Genomic DNA, 18876 nt, shown 5'->3' with positions numbered 1-18876 from the left:
GATCCTACTTCTAGTTTTGTCTGTGTTACTATCTTCACTACTTCTAGTAAAGTTGGTTTAGACTTTGATTTCCATTTTCTAGTAATTGCTTTTTTGGCAGCCGTCATAGTTAGACTCTGCAAGGCCTTACTATGTCTAGGCAATTCCGATTCTTTATCATAGCTTAAAAAATTATTTACCTAGTTAATCCAAATTGCTTACCCAGCATCGGACAGAACAGTCTGCAGGGAATCTTTAAAGTCTGCCAACTCATTATACTCCCAGAAAATACATTCCCAGTTACCTCTTTCTTCTCCATCACACCTCCAACATTTGCTGTCTACTTGAAGAAAAACATCTTTGGAGTCTACTTGGGGTATACAAGTAGCTATGTAAAGACTTCCAAGCAAAGAACCTAAATCTTCTAGATTTTGTTGCATATTTGGGAGACATACATATATCCCCCCCATTGTTTCTTTGTGACTTGCTTATCTAACCTCTCTTCCCAATCATTTCTGAGGTTTACTATCATAATTTTGAATCCAACTCTGTCGACTGCACTGTGTTCGAACACGGAAAGTTGAACACAGCAATGTCAAACTTCAAAAGCAAGCCTAGGAATGGTTTTAATACGGGTTGAGATAGGTGTTCACTGCTATTGCCGAACTACAAACCTCGCCCCTATTTCAACCCGTGTTAAAACCTGTTCCTAGGCTTGCTTTTGAAGTTCGACATTGCCGTTTTCGACTTTCCATGTTCGAACATAGTACAGTCGACGGAGTTGGATGTAAAATTATGATAGTAAACCATTTCTGACCTCTGATTGATTCTTATAGTTATCATGCGTATTTTATATGCTCTACTAATTATTCCTTTCTTAACTGCAACTTCTGTTTAAGATTCTACAAAAAACTCTCCTAGTGCTAGTCTTTCCTTTAGGGCCCCCCTGTTTCTTTCACTTTGCCTATACTCTGATATCAGTCCTTGATAGGGAAGGCAGTGTCTAACCAGCAGTCCAAATAAGTACTTGGCGTCTTCCCATTCTGTTACCTTTTCCTCTCTAGTTTTTTGCTTCCAATACCTTGATTCTTTTGCCATTTTTCTCCAATATATTCCAACCCCCTCTTGCCTGTTGTCTGTATCCCTAATTGCAGTTTTCCCTATCAGCAGAAACTTCTTTCTCCATTCCCATGTTGTCTTAGTTCGTAGAATACTTTTTGCTACTTAATTAATATAATATTCTGTATGGTTATGGTTGCTGTTCTTAAAGGCCTGCATCTAAAGTCCCATTCTCTCCTTGTTTCTTGAGCTTCCCCCTTATTTCTTCATCATCTCTTCCACTTTGAATTATGGTTTTCTGCTTGTGCTATGTATAGGAGCCTTAACTGTGTTGCTCTAAAGTACCTCTTCAGCTCAGGTAATCCTATTTTGCCTTGTTTTATTAGAAGAATAAGCTTATCCCACGACTCTTGCCGTCTTCCTATCCTCCCAGATGAAGTCCTTCAGCTCTTTATTCTCTTCTGGTGATAACAATATGCCTGACCTGTATGTAAGACTAAAGGGACTAAAAAATGTAACTGCTTGTTATCTTACTATCGATACCCATATAACTGAGCTTCCATTTTCTCAGATTTTGCATCATTTGTTTAGTCTCTTCTCACATATCCTTAGCTGCCACATCAGTATAATTTTTAATCCATGTTCCTAAATGTTTCTTTTTATCATATCCCCAGAAGTATGGATATTTCTGAACCAATTCATATATGAGTACATAATTTACCGCTATTGCGTTTGATTTAACTCCATTAATTTTGTATCCCGAAAAGGTTTGAAACTATTTCAATATGTTCATAACACTGTAATGTCCCTTTCTTGTTTTGTCAAGTATAAAATAATGTCATCTGCAAATAGAGCCAGTTTTTCTTGACTACCTTGCTGATTGTATCCTTAAATTTCTGAGTGGCTTGTTTTCTTTGCCAGTGGTTCTAAATATAATGCAAATAGCAAAGACGAGAGGGGACACCCCTGCCTGGTTCCTCTGCTCAAGCAGAGATTATCATAGAGGACCCCACCCACTTTAATTTTTGCCTCCTATACCTCATATATCCTCCTAATGAACCTTATAATTTTATCAGGGTATGTAAATGCTTCCATTTCTTTGTTCATAAAACCACAGCTTACTCTCTCAAGTGCTTTCTGTGCATCAAGACCCACCAACAACAGTGGTATTTTATTGCATTCTGCTTCTCTCTGGATCATCACTGTTCTGTTAATGTGAAATATTTGCCTCCCCGCCACAAAACCACATTGATGCATATCTATCATTTTGGCATCACTTTTTTCATTCTTTTAGTCATTATAGACATAAACACTTTATAATCACGATTTAGTATTGAAATGGGCCTGTTTGAAGTGGATCTGATGGATCTTTATGCTGTTTGGGTATTACAGCTACCACTGCTTTCTTCCAAAATGTTGGTACCTCTCCTCCTCTTAAAAAACAGTTAAACAAAACCTTCCAGATCTTTCTCAGTTCCTATCCTCCTAGCTTCCAAACTTCCACAGGAATACAGTCTATTTCTGGGGACTTTCCTGTAGATTGGTTATATGTCACCATTTTTATCTCATCCCCTCCTGTTTTGTTAGTAATTTGAGCCTCATCTACATCTGTCCTTGGCGTATTTAATTCTTCCATAAACATTTCCATTTGTACCCTCTCTTGATTTCCATGTTTCTCTGCTTTAGACAAATTTTCATAAAATTTTGAAAATATTTCTACTACCTCTACAGGATATCATGTTATCTTTCTTGTTATTGTCTTTTTTATCCTCTTCTATTGCTATTGGAGCTTCTTTTGCAATTAATATAAGTGCTCCTCTCATCTTTTGTCCCAGGTATTCTGCTGAATATCCATCCTGAAAACCTTTCTTTATCAAATTCACATGCTCAGTTCTTTCCAAGTGTGCCTCCTGTAGCATAGCTATTTGCACTCTACATTTTTTAATACAGTTCACTACTCTTTCTTTTTTTTCGATTTATTTGTGAGATCACGTGACTTTCAATTGATATAAGTATTTTTTTCTCTGCATTTTCTCCTGCAACTGCTAGTCTCGCTCAAAAGCAATTTCTAGCATTTCTGAGCTTTAAAAAACTCTCTGCTGCATACTTAAGCTGTTTTTTTGCTGTTAGCACTTTTTAAAGTCTTTTTTTTGTGCTGTTTAACTGTTGTAGGCTACACACTAAAGTGCGCTAGCCTGATATAAGCATTTTAAGTGTTTTTGTGAAAGTTCATTGTATCTCTGTCTAAAAAGAAAAAAAAAAACAAAAAATATTCTTGTTTCCCCCCTTTTCTAAGCAAGTCTAGTCCAGTTTTCAGGTTCTGCTGAATTCAGGACTGTGATATAAGTTCAGGTGTTGCCCATATCCTTACTTGGATAGGAGGAAGTTTCTCTGTTCACCAGTGAGAGTGGGGAGCTTTGAGCAGCCTATCTGTCCCTGGAGGAGTGGTCACAGCCCAGCAACTTGTAGTTTATTGGCCGTTTTGGGCTAATTCCTATCTCATTCATCTCCCTGCCTTAAAACCCGCATTTGCGCGGTTTTGTGCACTGCGCAGTGCCCGCCAGTTAGCTAGGGTTAAACTATTCCAGGCTCCACGAAGTCTGCTCTTCAATTTTTCCCTTAGATCTAGTCAAACTCTCAAATTAAGCACTCTAAATTTCCTTTTACAGCCCAGCAGTTGCTCCATGCTCTCAGTAAGCACTAATAAACGCTAACACAACACCTCCCCCTTTACTATACAATAGTACAAGGCTCCCTATTTTGTCCCTACCGGACAACCAAGTAAAACAGTTCAGTTACCCATACAGGCATGTCCAAAGGGCAGTTTTAGGTATACTCTCCAGTCCAGCTGTTGAATCTGGGAATCTTGAGGCAATGTTACAATTACCTCATCTACACGGACAACCCTCTCCTCCTTCCAACAAACAGAAATGTATGTGAGAGATGCAACTATACAGCCAAACTGGAGGCCAAGCTCTCTCAACCCAAGGCTGGAACAGCCAGTCAGGAGGAGAAGGGAAACACTTGCACCACACTTCCAGTCACACATAAAACAGTCATACATGCACCAGCAAACAACACACATAAATACTCAAAAACATACTCAGAGGCTCTAAATAAAAATCTGCCTAAGCAGCAGAGACCTCCAAAGCAGACATCCAAGCCATCTCCACCTTCAAACAACAACCACGTATCACATACTTCACAAAGTCAGTGTACCACGCAACCACAGCCCTTAAGGCACAACAACACACCCAATACACTAGTAATAGGTAACTCTATTGTCAGGCACACTGACGTCCCACTCACTAGACTGAACAAGGAGAAGGTTACTGTAAGCTGCCTGTCGGTTGCCAGGATCTGCCACATAACACAAGCACTCAGGTCACTCCAAAACAAGTACAAATATGACTCTGTCATTGTACATGTTGGTGTGAACGGCCTGTGATGTACCTCCCTGGACTACATGAAAAGAGACATAGAGGATCTCTCTGATCATGTAGCCCAGGCCGGTATGACCCTGACCCTGAGTAGCATCTTGCCCTCACCAAGAATGATGCCACAGTACGAAGAAAAAATGATGAGTTTTAACAATTGGCTAAGCTATTGGTGTCATTCAAAGGGGATCCAGTGTCTGTCAGCCTGGGACGACATGCTCGACAAGCCACACTGCTTCGCCAGAGATGGCTTGCACCTGTCGCCCTTAGGCTTTTGAATACTGGCCAAGGCTCTTGCCACCCCCATAGTGCCTTTTTTAGGCAAGGCTCAAAAGACAAACCCACCACCATAAACAACACAAGAAACCAGAAACTGAAGGTAATGCTACTCAATGCCAGAAGTCTAAACCTCAAAATGCATGCACTTGAGGCACTCCTTACCATGGAGCAAATCGATATCTGTGCAGTAACAGAAACCTGGTTCAAAGCTGCAGAGAGCACCCCAGCACTACCAGGCTACAACTCATACCATACCTTTCGGCCCCAGAACCCGGACCAAAATACAAAAGGAGGGGGTGTATCCATTTTCATAAAGGATACCCACACTTCCAGGTTAATAGCACAGCACAAGGCCTTGGAGACCATCCATGTGCAACTAACAGTGGGCAAAGCTGCTTTTCAGATCATAGCCTGCTACAGATCACCTACCTTGTCTCAGGACCCCGTTCACACCAACATGTACAATGACAGAGTCATATTTGTACTTGTTTTGGAGTGACCTGAGTGCTTGTGTTATGTGGCGGATCCTGGCACCAGACAGGCAGCTTACAGTAACCTTCTCCTTGTTCAGTCTAGTGAGTGGGACGTCAGTGTGAATTCCTGAGAACACTGGAAAATATAAAGGTCCTACCTAACACTATGATATTGGGAGATTTCAACTACCCAAATATTGACTGGGATAACTACTCAAGTACAAACTCCTTTGCCCAACGCTTCCTAGAGTTTATAAACTCAAACGCCATGGAACAGCTGGTCACCACACCCACAAGAGGTGACAACATACCGGACCTGATCATCACCAACATGAGGGATCACTGCTCCACACCAGAGGTAAACCCCTCGCTGGTAAGATCAGATCATAAACTAATCACACTGGACATCCGCATCCCGACTCCAACCCCAGTCAAGGAAACCACTGTGAAAAACTTTTCAAAAGCCAACTTCACACTTCTCAAGACCGAGGTGGAAAGTTTCAAAGCCCCCTTGCTAAAGGATAATGCTGCCCAAACCGCAGAATCCTTTACAAGTGCATTCTATGAGCATCTACAGGGATGCATGAATCGAGACATCCCAAGTAAAACCAAGACTCACTCCTCCAAAAAGAGGAAACCAGTCTGGTGGTCCCCAGCCATAAATAAGCTATACAACAGAAGGAGGAAACTACTACATGATAGAGAAAAATCCCAAAAAGGAAAGGCATCACTGATCAATATTAGCAAGAAACTATGATCCCTCATAAAATCATCCAAGGCCAGTTTCGAAAGAAAAATTGCCAAGGACTCTAAAGATAACTACAAAGCCTTCTTTAGCTATGTCAAAAATCTAGGTGTCAACTCTCAGATATTCTCTGAGCTAGTGCAAAATGGTAAAAAGTACACTGAACCGACTGACATTGCCAACATCCTGGCTGACAAGTTCAGTGCAAACCTATCCCTCACCCCCAAAAGAGCCCGTGTCCATCCCAGAAGAATGCAGAGCCCCAGACATCACAGACACACAGGTAAAAACAGTCCTATCCAAAGCTAAGAACACAGTATCAATGGGACCGTATGGTGTCCCAGGCTACATCTTACACGAGCTCCAAAAGGAACTAAACCCTTACCTAAATTCACTTTTCAGACTCAACCTTACCACAGGCTATGTACCTGAAGAATGTCATACAGCAACAGTCTTCCTTCTTCACAAAGGTGGAGCCACAACAGAACCTAGGAACTATTGCCCTATAAGCTTGACTAGCCTGGTCTGCAAAGCTATGGAGCGAATCATCATGGAACCTCCAGACACTGGACCCTACCCAATTCGGTTTTGTTAAAGGCAGATCTTGCCTCCTAAACCTAGTTGACTTCTTTGAAACAGTTACCAAGACCATAGATGAAGGAAAGGTAGTCCACACAGCCTACCTGGACCTCGCTAAGGCCTTCAACACCACTCCCCACTCTGGCATCATAGTTAAGCTCACCAGCTTGAACATTAACCCCTATGTCACGAGATGGGTGGCCAACTGGCTCACAAATAAAACACACATGGTCAGAGTTGCGGGTGCCATGTCCGACTCTAAACCGGTTACAAGTGGCGTCCCACAGGGCTCGGTCCTAGGACCCCTCCTGTTTGGTATATACTTCTCTGAGGTACAGGCAAGCATGGGAGGACTATGTCTGACCAAGTTCGCAGATGACTGCAAACTGGGGGCCATAATCGACTCTCCGGCTGACACAGACATCCTCCAGAAGGGTCTTACAAAGACAGATACCTGGTGTCAAAACTATGGCCTCAAGCTGAATGCCAAAAAATGCATAGTCATCCCCTTTGAGAAAAACAAAGTGCCCACGAATTATCACATAGGTGGTAATCCACTAAGTACGGAAGATGTAATTAGGGACCTGGGGACCCATGTAGATAGCAACCTTTCCTTTGATAATCACATTGCCAAAGTGGTTATAGACAAACACATTTTATATATATATATATATATATATATTTATATATATATATACATATATATATATATATATATATACATATATACATATATATATATATATATATATATATATATATATATATATATATATATATATATATATATATATATATATATATATATATATATATATATATATATATATACATATATATATATATATATATATACATATATATATATATATATATATATATATATATATATATATATATATATATATATATACATATATACATATATATATATATATATATATGTACACACACACACACACACACACACACACACACACACACACACACGCAAACTCGGACATCACTATGCCTTGGAGAAAAGAATATTCTTGAAAATGGCCATCTCAGACTTACAATGTGTAAGTTCACTTTTTTGGGCATTCAGTCTATATGTTTTGAAACTAACTCTTGTAGTGGATCCCGGCTTTTCAGATGGTTTCCAGATTTGAGGATTTGTTATGCTTTTTCACAACAAAAGTTGTATGTTTTGTTATTTTTTTTTTTTTATTATTAATCATGTCTTATTGTCATATTGTCATAGGTAAGACTATCAACCACTTGCATCACATTTCAAATAGCCACAGTACAAAGCGTTCCCTTTATGTTTTCTGAATGAGCTGTTTTGCATTCCTTTGCATCACTGTTCAGTTAATACAAAACTACTGATGTGGTTGAAGGTGAACAAGTAGCAAATTCTGTGGTTTCCAGTGGTAGCACTGATTTGATTAGTGGCCGTAGCACTGGAGGAGCTGGAAGGGAGGGGTGACATTATAAAGTAAAAGCTAGCTTACCACTCTCAGGGGAGAGAGTCAGACAGGTCCTTCTGCAGGAGCACCACCTCAGTGAAGGCTTTGCACTGCATTCCAGTGTGCAGGAACATGGTGACACAAGCCTAGTCAATGGTGTATATGTTCCAGTCAAGCTGACTGAAGTGTGCAGGGGATGTGAGCTGTTAGGAGCATCAGAAAATCTTTAAAAACAATGATGGCATGTGCTGTCTCTGGGTCTTGCCTTCCTCTTCTAGAAGCTTCTGATATTAGGAATGATGAAGAAAAATGGATCACCTGGCAACTTGAAATGCCTGGATGGCTACGAGGGGACCAAAAAGAAGAATTAAAAAAAAAAAACTGAATAAGATTATGTTCAATACGGATGCTTTAAGAATGTCAGATATTTTCAAATGTTAAACTAGAGCAGAAACCTAGAACTGATTGTTTCTTGTATGAAAGCAAGTTGATTAACCTTTCACTTAATCTTTAGAGCTGTTTTATCCTGGCTTAATCATAGAAATGGTTCTGGTATATTAGCTGTCTAATCTCAATGCCAGTAATACAAGGAGGTGAAGTTTTCATTATGAAAGCTAGCCTTGGTTCATAAGACTGTTTTTCTTTGCTATTCAGTGTTTTGAAGAGTAATGTGTATGTCTTCTGCCAGGCCGCCAACCTCATTTCCAGAAAAGAACTGCTAACGGTAGACCCAGACACTGAAGATAAGCAGCTGGTGTATGAGATAACCACTGGACCAAAGTATGGCTACTTGGAGAACAAGCTGAAGCCAGCAACTGTAGTCAGTACCTTTACACAAGGTAAGTTTGTACATTCTACCGTGTGTACCTTTTACATGCATTCACTGTCAGGCATGTACCTTAAGGAGAGCAGGACTTCCTTCTCACCTTGTTTATAACTGTGTGATTATTCTTCGTTTTTAACTAACAAAATTGTTAACATTAAGTGGTAGTAATCAATTCCTTGTGTGTCTTTCCTAAAAAGGTACTCCCTTGTTTTGGTGAGGTACTCTGATGCACAATATTCTTTAAGTTGTAATGGGCTTCTGTAGAGGTGCTTAGCTGCAAAACCCTAGTAAGTTATCTTATCACTTGTTCTGATGCTGATGAAAAACCTTTTCCTGTACTTTTTTGTTTTATGTATTAGATGTCATTGATGTGACTCTTACCGTTATGTTGTGTAGTCATAGACCCTGTTGTTCTACAATTTGATCTTAAATTAAACATTAAGAGCCTGAGCTGGTGATTAGTAGTTCAAGACTAGTGCAGTTAACACATTGCAGTTTCAGTGATATACGACAAGCTTGTAACAGTCACATACCTCCTACTTCCCAGATTGCCTACAGAGAAATTTGACAGTCTTCATCTCAGTGCTGCTTTGTCTCTATGCACTTTTAGTAGCCCTTTTTCAAAACAGTTAGTGATCTAGAGTGGTTAACCTGTTCAACAATACAGAAATAATTTTGAGAACCAGTGGAGTGCTCATTCAGTCCACTCCAGTTTGGCACTACTCCTATGTGTACTATGACATCATGCCCCACACCAGTGGAACGTGGCTGTTTGTTTATTTAATCCCTAAGTACCTTAATATGTTTTTCATATTTATCACTGCAGTAGCCAAAGCTATATGGGTTATACTCTGTATGGGATATAACAGCCAGCCAGTTTCTAAAGCTTCATGATACCTTCCATGTCTTCAAACCTTTAGTCATCTCAAGCTGAGTAAACTAAAAAGGTAGTTTGGGCAAGAAGCCCTTCAGCGCTTTATTGCCACTGGAGTAAGCACTCCTCTGCAGGCTTTTGCGAGTCAACAGTCACCTTGTGCCTGTCCCATTGCTGGGCAGATAAGTTCGTTTTGGGGGGAAAAAAACTTACACATACAGTGGATATAAAAAGTTTACAGACCCCTGTTAAAATGCCAGGTTTTTGTGATATAAAAAAATTAGACCACAGTAAATCGTTTCAAAACGTTTTCCACCTTTAATGTGACATATAACCTGTAGAATTCAATTGGAAACTCTGTTAGGGGAAAAAATATACAAAATAAAAAACATACAATAAGCTGGTTGCATAAGTGTGCACACCCTTAAACTAATACTTTATTGAAGCACCTTTTGATTTAATTACAGCATTCAGTCTTCTTGGGTAGGAGTTTATCAGCATGGCTCATCTGGACTTGGCAATATTTGCCCACTCTTCCTTGCAAGATTGCGAGGCCATTTCTTGTGCACAGCCCTCTTCAGGTCACCCCACAGATTTTCTATTGGATTTAGGTCTGGGCTCTGGCTGAGCCATTCCAAAACGTTAATCTTCTTCTGGTGAAGCCATTCTTTTGTTGATTTGGGTGTGTGCTTGGGGTCATTGTCGTGTTGAAAGGTGAAATTCCTCTTCATCTTCAGCTTTCTTGCAGTGACTGGTATTTTTAACTGTTCTTAATTCCCTCCACCTTGACTAAATCCCCAGTTACAGCTGAAAAAAAGCAACCCTAAAGCATGATACTGCCACCACCATGCTTCACCATGGGGATGGTGTTCTTTTTGGTGATGCAAAATGTTTTTCACCAAACGTACCTTTTGCAATTGCATCCAGAAAGTTCAACCTTGGTCTCATCAGAACATAACACATTTTCTCACATGCTTTTGGGAGACTTGATGTATTGTTTTGCAAATTTTAGCCAGGCCTGGATATTTTTCTGTGTAAGAAAAAGGTTTCCATCTAGCAACCCTACCCCATAGCCCAGACATATGGAGAATATGGGAGATTGTTGTCACATGTAATACAGAATCAGTACTTGCCAGAAATTCCTGCAGCTCGTTCAGTGTTGTTGTAGGTCTCTTGTCAGCCTCCCTGACCAGTTTTCGTCTTGCCTTTTCATCGATTTTGGAGGGGTGTCCAGTTCTTTGCAACGCCACCGTTGTCCCATGTTTTCTCCACTTTTTGATGACTGTCTTCACTGTGTTCCATGGTAAATCCATTGCTGTGGAAATTTTTTTTGTACCCATCTTATGACTGATACGTTTCAACAATGAGATCCCTTTGATGATCTGTAAGCTCACTGCAAACCATGGCTTTTGCTGTAGCAGGTAACTGAGTAAATGTCAGGAAAATCGCCTTATGGCAGACACTCAGCATGGCTTCCATCCTCATCACAGCACTACTTCAGCACTCCTAGCCTTTACTAACACCATAAACCATAATCGCAACAATAATTATATATCCTCAGCCCTCTTTTTGGATCTTTCCAAGGCATTCGATATGGTTGATCACCAACGTTTAATCCACACCCTGCAAACATTCTGTCTAGATACTGGAGCCCTCCAATGGTTTCAATCCTACCTGAATGGTTGACAGCAGGCTGTCCTCTGGCAGAACAAACTCTCTAACCTTCTACCTAACATTCTCGGAGTACCACAAGGCTCTATACTAGGGCCCTTGCTGTTCTTCATCTTCATTAACGACCTTTATACTGTCATCCCAAAAGTCAGCTGTATCCAATATGCTGATGATTCTACTCTGATTTGCTCAGCTACATCTCCAGTAGAGTTATGGTCAGCTACCCAGACCACCTTTAATACAATAGAAAACTGGCTTTCTGAACATCATCTGATCCTAAATCCCAAAAAAACTAAAATGCTGCTATTTTCACCAACATGTAGGTCTACTGCTTTTACCTTTACCATAAAATCAAATGATGGCACAATAATCTCCCCTGACCCATCTACAAAACTATTAGGTGTCATCATAGACAATAATTTCAAATTTGGGGACAGGAAAATGTATTGGGAGTGTTTTTCTATTTGGAAAAGAGTCTTTTAAATACTTTTTTAAATTTTTATTGACTCATGCTGCTTAGTGTCCCTGGGAAAGAAGTACCATTTTCTTCTTGATCATGGAACAGACACAGTCAGTCCTTATTCCAGCCATAAAAAGAAGGTTAACTAAACAGCCTTTGCCACCACAGCAGACTAGCAATTTGCTTCAGCCACATGTGGGTGACTGACTGCTGTGGCCGATGCTGGTTCCTCAGACCACTCATATTTTTCCTTGGGTACTATTAGTGTTGTCCATGTAGCCACTATGGACCAGGGATCTGCCAGATTCTCTGGAGCTGTTGGGGTTCTCTCAGTGGGCAAGAGAGAGAGAGAGCATCTTTTGTTGGTTTTGGGAGAAGGGTCAAGGAAGGTGCCCCTGTTTAGCCAGAATGTTATATCCAAATCTGGGGAAGCTGCTGCTATTAATAATTCTCTTTGCACCAACTTTCTTGGCAAAGGAACAGAAAACTAAACATGTATATTCTCCTACACCTGTTTTATTGGACAGCAGTGTTTAAGTCTGGCACAGGATGTTGTAAAGGCTATTGATTATTCTTATCAGGTGATTTCTGGTAAAAGAAAAATTGGTTCCTGTTTTCCTGAAGAGATTCAAGAAATTGCATCTAGAGAGGAATGTGATAGAACAGATAAAGATTTTTCTGCTCAGATTTATTATTCCGACTCAGATGAGAGCATGTTATCTGAACCTCCCTGTGAAGGATTCTCTTTCTCTGAGATTGTTTCCAGAATGTGCCATTTTTACAGTCATTAAGGTTTCTTAGTTTCTGAGAAAATAGCCTAAGTTGTTAAATCTGGAATTCCCAAAATCTTCAGCCCCCCCTGACAACCAGCCTGCCATATCTAAGAAAGCAGATAAAATGTAGAAAGTCCTTAGTCTTTAAAATGTTTATATACTCATCCCAGATGTGACCCAGCAGCTATAGCTACTGGCAAGCATTTTGTTAATTCTAATAAATCCACTTTGGACAAGGATGGTAAAACAATTGATAAATTTGGGGGAAATGTGTATGCAGCTGCAACTTTAATTAAAAAAATGAATTTTCAGGTATATATGTTAAAATGTATTCTGAATAATTGTGAAAGTATGAGAACTATTTTATCTACAGTTTCCTTCTGAGAAGAAAAAAATTGCTTTGGTGTTTTGTTTCTTCTGTTTCTTAGGTCAGTACTCATTGTTTAAAATGTGTTTATGACTCTGTAGATATTACATCCAGGGCTGTTGTCACTGGTACTCTGTTGAGAAGGTTTGCCTGACTACATTCTCAGAACCTCCCAGAAGATGTAAAAACGTGATTTTAAACTCTCCTTTGGATGGAGATTTAGTTCTTGGACCCTCTGCTGCAGAGGTCATCAAAAATATTATGAGAGGGCTAAGTTCAGATTTTTCAGTCCTCCTCCTCCAAAGTTTCCCATGGTTTTCTGCTCTCTTGTCCACTTTAGCAAGAAACAAAATAAAACAGTTGCAGCAAAGTACTGGTAAGCAAAAATTTAAAAAAACAGTGGCAATAAGGTTCCAAAAAGAAAGCAAAACCACCCCAGAACAAAGGGCAGTCAAACATAATCACTATGTAAGGGACCTTCTTCCCCTCTCCTATCATGGCAGTCCATTATCCCTTCCATAAAGTCTGAATCTCCATTTCTGTCTTTGGCAGCAGCTTGTTTCAGACAAATGTTTTTTGTGACTGATTTAACAGGGTTACCCCTGGCAATTAGAATAAATCTGTCTTTTCCAAGGAACTACTTCACAACCAACAGACCAAACTCCGCTGTTCCCTTCTGCCTTACAGCAAATGCTTTGTCTGGGAGGGTGGTGGTTGGGGGGGATGACAGAAAGAGTTCCCTCTTTCCACTTGGGAAGAGGTTTTTATTCAAGTGTTTCTAGTGCCAAAGAAAGAAAATGCCTGGAGACCAGTTCTAGTCCTTTCTTTCCTAAACCAGTATGTGATGCTGTCCAAGTTTAAAATGCTTTTACTTCACAACCTGTTACCCCTTTTTTCCTCTTTCAGTTTTTTGCCAACTTTAGATTTAAGAAATGCTTATTACATTCCAATTTATCCAGACTGCAGATGTTTCCTAAGGTTTTGTGTGCTTGGATCACATTTTCGTCTATTTATTTATTTTTGAACACCTTTATTAAATTATCACTTAACACTTAAAAGCAAATGTACATTTATATAAAAGCAAACTATATTAACATGTTCACAGTTAAAAACATTATACAACACGTATATTATTTTATACAATTATCATCAATCCAACATTACTTCTCCAAAATATTATTCTGCATGTATTGTTCTTCGTGTTTCACTGTTGCAGTCATCACATTTGGGTTATCTGCCTGCAGGTAGCCCTCAGCCGGCCTGAATACCAGAGTCTTGGGATTTCTGTGTTGGATGCTGTTGCTTCTTCCATGACGTCAGACTGTCAGGGGTATAAAACATGCAGCTGACACCATTACATCAGTCCTTCTTGCCGTGCGGTGCCCGAAGCAGAAGCAGTTCACATTTGCTGGTCGGCCGGCTCCTGAAATTTTAGTTTTTCGAGTTTCAGACCTGAAGTCTTCTAAAAGATAAGTACCCCATTGGGGATCCTTTTTTCTTGCCCTATCCGATGTCAGAAAAAAAATCATAATGGTCTTGCCTGTGGAAAGCAAATACCTCACATAGATTTTCAATCTTACTGCATCACCTGTTTAGTCCCAGACCACAATGTCCCTTGCTGTTGGTTTTGTGCCTTGTTCAATGCCCGAGCTATTCGTCGTTGGGCAATTTTTCTAGCTAAATTCTTTCGCTCTCGATCAACGTACTTTGAAATGGCTTCGATAAGCCATCTGACTACTGGTCTTCTGAAAAAACGCCAGTCTGTCGGTACTCAGTGAGGAGCTTTTGCAGCCCCTGATAACTGCTTCTACAGATTCCCAGGCCTCTACTGAGACCCATTCAGAGTCCAGTATGCCGTGAGATGCTTCTTCGACTATGGAACCTGCGGATGTCTCTGCCTTGGATGGGTCTGGAGCCACTGTGCAGTCATTGGCTTCTGAGGGTATATTCAGGCCTTCCGATTTTCATAGTAAACCAACGATTTCATTTCAAACCAAAAATACTGAATTTCTCAGGCCTAAAGTTTGCATTACGCCTAGGAAACCGATGACCAAAGCGCATTCTCAGGCCCACATGCCACAAAAACAAATGCTTAGAATGGCTGAGGACCTCATTACTTTAATTAGGGGAAGCCAGCCTTACCCCTCAAAAAGACCAAGAAATGATTTTCCTTCTGATTCTTCTGATCAGGAATCTGTTAACTCTGATCTTTCTGATTACCAGGACATACCCTTCTCTACCTATGAGGATTCTGATGCAGAGGATTCCATTCCCTCTGCTTCCCCTCCAGAAGATTTTTCCTTTGGTGAAACCCTGCACACCATTAGAGAGAATTTCTGCTGGGAAAGCCAGGACTACTCCCAGTCCAAAAAGAGACTCAAGGAATTTTTAAGCTTGCCTCAGCGCAAGCCTCTAGCCATCCCTCCTGTTTTGGAAATTGTAGATGATGTCTTCTTGGAAAGCCTTACCCCTGATACTTTGCCTCCAGCTCCCAGGAAACCTGGCAGGTACTATAGAGTACCTGACTCACACAAATTCCTTTTTAAGAATCCTACTGCAGATCCAGATACCATTTCCTAGGGACCTAAAGGCATTAAGGCTACAACTGGCAAAAATCCTACCCCGTTGGACAGGGATTCTAGACTTTTAGACAGATGGGGTAAAAAGGTATACACCTGTACTACTTTTGTCATTAGGGCTTTAAATTGCCCATTTCATATGTTAAAGTATCAGCAGCATATTATGGAGCTAATTAAACAAAAAATGTTGTTGATTCCTGACTGTACAGAACACAAAGATTTACAAGAGTTAATGCATTCTGCTAACCAAGTTGGTAAACATGCTTTGCAATGTGGGTTTGCTGCCTTAGAAGCATCTTGCAGGGCTGCTGTCACTGTGTTGGTTCTTAGAAGGCATGCTTGGCTTAAGGAGCAGAACTTGCCAGATCATGTCAAAGCAAAATTGCTGGATGCACCATTAAATCAAGAGTGTCTATTTGGCAGTAAAGCACAAGAAGTCCTCAAAAGGATGGAGGAGAAAGCTAAATCTATGCAAACTGTTAAAGATTTCTTACAAGTGCAGCCACCTAGGCATTGGCCTTCAAAAAACTGGTCTTTTCCAGGCCTTCTTAGTCCAAGCCCAGGGGCAGCAGAACACCAGGACTTCAGTCTCAGGTTATGCACAGATCTAAGCAATGGAGTGCTCCTACGTCCAAACAGGGAGTAGTAAGCCACCATCCTATGGTAAAATTGCACAATGACTTATCCTTAACTCCTCCAAGCCTTGTCCAAATACTTGCACCTTTAGGAGGGAAACTTGCCCTGTACGCCAAAAACTGGGAATACATTACCCAAGACAGATTGGTCTTAAACCATTGTTTCCCAGCCATACAGATGCCACTTCCACTCACTCTCAACCCTAAGCGGATGGCTAGACCTCTCCCCAAACCAGTGGTCAGAGGCCCAGAAGCAATTACTTTCTCTTCTCAGTATCAAGGCTATTCAACCTGTCCCAGCAGAAAAAAGGGGACAAGGATTTTATTCCAGACTGTTTCTGGTTCCCAGAAAAGAACTCTTGGCATCCTATTCTGGAACTGTCTATTCTCAACACCTTTCTGGTGGTTCCTAAATTCAAAATGCTAACTCTCCAACAGCTGCTTCTTATGCTAGCCAAGGACTTCTGGCTAGCAACCCTAGACTTAAAAGAAGGTTATCTGCAAATCCCCATAACGGAATCTCGCAAGAAATACCTACGCTTCAGAGTAGACTCTATGCACTGTTAGTTCTCTGCACTTCCCTTTGGCTTATCTACTGCACCCAGGGTATTCACAAAGTGCCTAGCTCCAGCCATTGCATATTGCAGGCAGAGAAGAATTCAAATTTACCCATACTTGGACGATTGCCTGATTCAGTTGGACAGTCAGGAATTGCTACTTCGGCACCTGGCATTTGTAAAGAGACTTCTAACTTCACTGGGGTACACCATCAATGGAAAGAAATCACAGCTGGTACCCAGCCAGCAGATTGTATTCCTGGGAGCAAGCTTGAACACACCTTCCCATTTGGCATTCCTCACTCCAGAGAAACAAATTTATTTGATAAACTACTTCAGTCTACTGGCCACCAAAACTTGGCTATCTGCAAGAAAAATACTGCAAGCCCTAGGGTTCATGGCCTCTTGCATTCTACTAATTTCATATGAAAGACTGCATATGAGGAATCTTCAATGGTACCTAAAAAGTCTCTGGTGTCAACATTCCCAGGACCTGGAAATAATGATTCCTATCATTCATTGCCTAAGAACAGAGTTCCTTTGGTGGGCAGAGGCCTGCAACCACAACAAGGGTCTCCATTTCACTCTACTCCCTGCTGTCCAAACCCTTACAACAGACGCATCAGACTATGCATGGGGGGCTCACATGGCAGGGCAGTGCAGTGCATTCAGGGCAAATGGAACCCAAAGCAAATGCACCTGCATATCAATCAAAAAGAAGTGTTAGCTGTACAGAATGCTCTCACAGCCTTCAAAGGCCTTATTCTTCCAGGACAACTTTTGGTAAAGATAGACAACACCACAGTTATGTGGTACATAAACAAGCAGGGGGGAACCTATTCCTACCCACTCTGCAGACTAGCCATGGCTCTGTGGAACACAGCCTTAAGCAGCCAAGTGATCCTACAAGCTCAATTCCAGCCAGGCAAACTAAATTCACTGGCAGACGACTTAAGCAGAAATCTCATGGACCCACATGAGTGGAAACTGGAACCCAAAATATTCAAGCTTTTGAGGAACAGGTGGGGGACACCAGAGGTGGATCTTTTTGCTTTCCCTCAGAACTATCAATTGAGCAAATATTGCACCAGAACTCTCTACAGCCAAGATTGGAAAGTGGATGCCCTGTCCTTTACCTGGAAAAGCCTCTCAGTTTATGCCTTTCTCCCTCTGCCCCTCCTTTCAAAGGTTCTACTAAAGATCAAACAGGACAAGCCAAGGACAATCCTGATTGCACCAGACTGGCCACGCCAGCACTGGTACCCTCTTTTGCACACTCTGACAGTGCTATAGCCATGGCACCTGCCTCAAGACTCCTTCTCTGCTGTCCCAGCAGGCGCTCCAGATTCTGCACCCTCAGCTACAGACCCTGAACCTTGCAGCCTGGCTAATCCCTTGAACTCATCACCAGCAACCCTCAGTAAGCAGGTGCTGGATGTCATTCTTGAGGCAAGGAGGCCTGGTACTAGAAAATCCTATTCGGAAAAGTGGAAAAGATACTGTTCCTGGAGGCAGTCTCAGGGAATGGACACGACGGTGCCCAGCTTACCTCATATACTAGATTACTTAACAGAAATGCTCCATAAAGGCCTTTCCTTCTCTTCAATTAAGATTCATGCCTCTGCCATCTCAGCTCATTTTAATACTGAGCCACCTCTTCCCTCATCTACTGGTAAAACAGTTCCTGAGAGGAGCCAAACATTTAAGACCCCCCCCCCCCCCAGGAGAGCTCCCACTCTAGCCTGGGACCTTAACTTTGTATTGGAAGAGGTCATGCTTCCGCCCTTTGAACCTGCTGCTACAGCAGAGTTAAAATTCCTCTCATGAAAACGGCAAGAAGAGTATCTGAACTGCAGGCCCTTATGGCAGTGGAACCCTTCATTATCTTCCATGCGGACAGGGTTTCCCTCAGGACTAACCCATCTTTTATGCCCAAGGTTGTGTCTAGTGTGGGTTTAACCCAGTGCATTAATTTGCCAATTTTTTCCCCTAAATCTCAGAATAAAGGGGAAAGGATCCTGCATTCCCTGGATGTGCGCAGGCAGCTTAGGTTCTATCTGGACAGGACAAGTCTGTCAGAAAATCTGACCAGCTGCTAGCCAGCTTTGCTGCAGGGGCAGAGGGCAAGGCCATTT

At 41.2% G+C, this 18876-nt stretch overlaps 1 protein-coding gene across 1 annotated transcript in view; it reads left to right on the top strand.

The window, feature by feature from the left end:
* LOC122792799 (extracellular matrix organizing protein FRAS1-like) overlaps nucleotides 1–18876 on the top strand; it is a 4352848-nt gene that overhangs the window by 3197460 nt on the left and 1136512 nt on the right. The window contains exon 50 of the mRNA XM_044060368.1: nucleotides 8688–8838. Within this exon, the coding sequence (XP_043916303.1) occupies nucleotides 8688–8838 (151 nt within the window). The remainder of the gene's footprint in view (nucleotides 1–8687; nucleotides 8839–18876) is intronic.

This window comes from Protopterus annectens, chromosome 2.part0, assembly GCF_019279795.1.
Source record: "Protopterus annectens isolate FY-2018-M chromosome 2.part0, PAN1.0, whole genome shotgun sequence".
Taxonomy (NCBI): Eukaryota; Metazoa; Chordata; order Ceratodontiformes; family Protopteridae; genus Protopterus; species Protopterus annectens.
The sequence above is the reverse complement of the archived record's forward strand: the minus strand, read 5'-3'. Positions and strand labels throughout refer to the sequence as shown.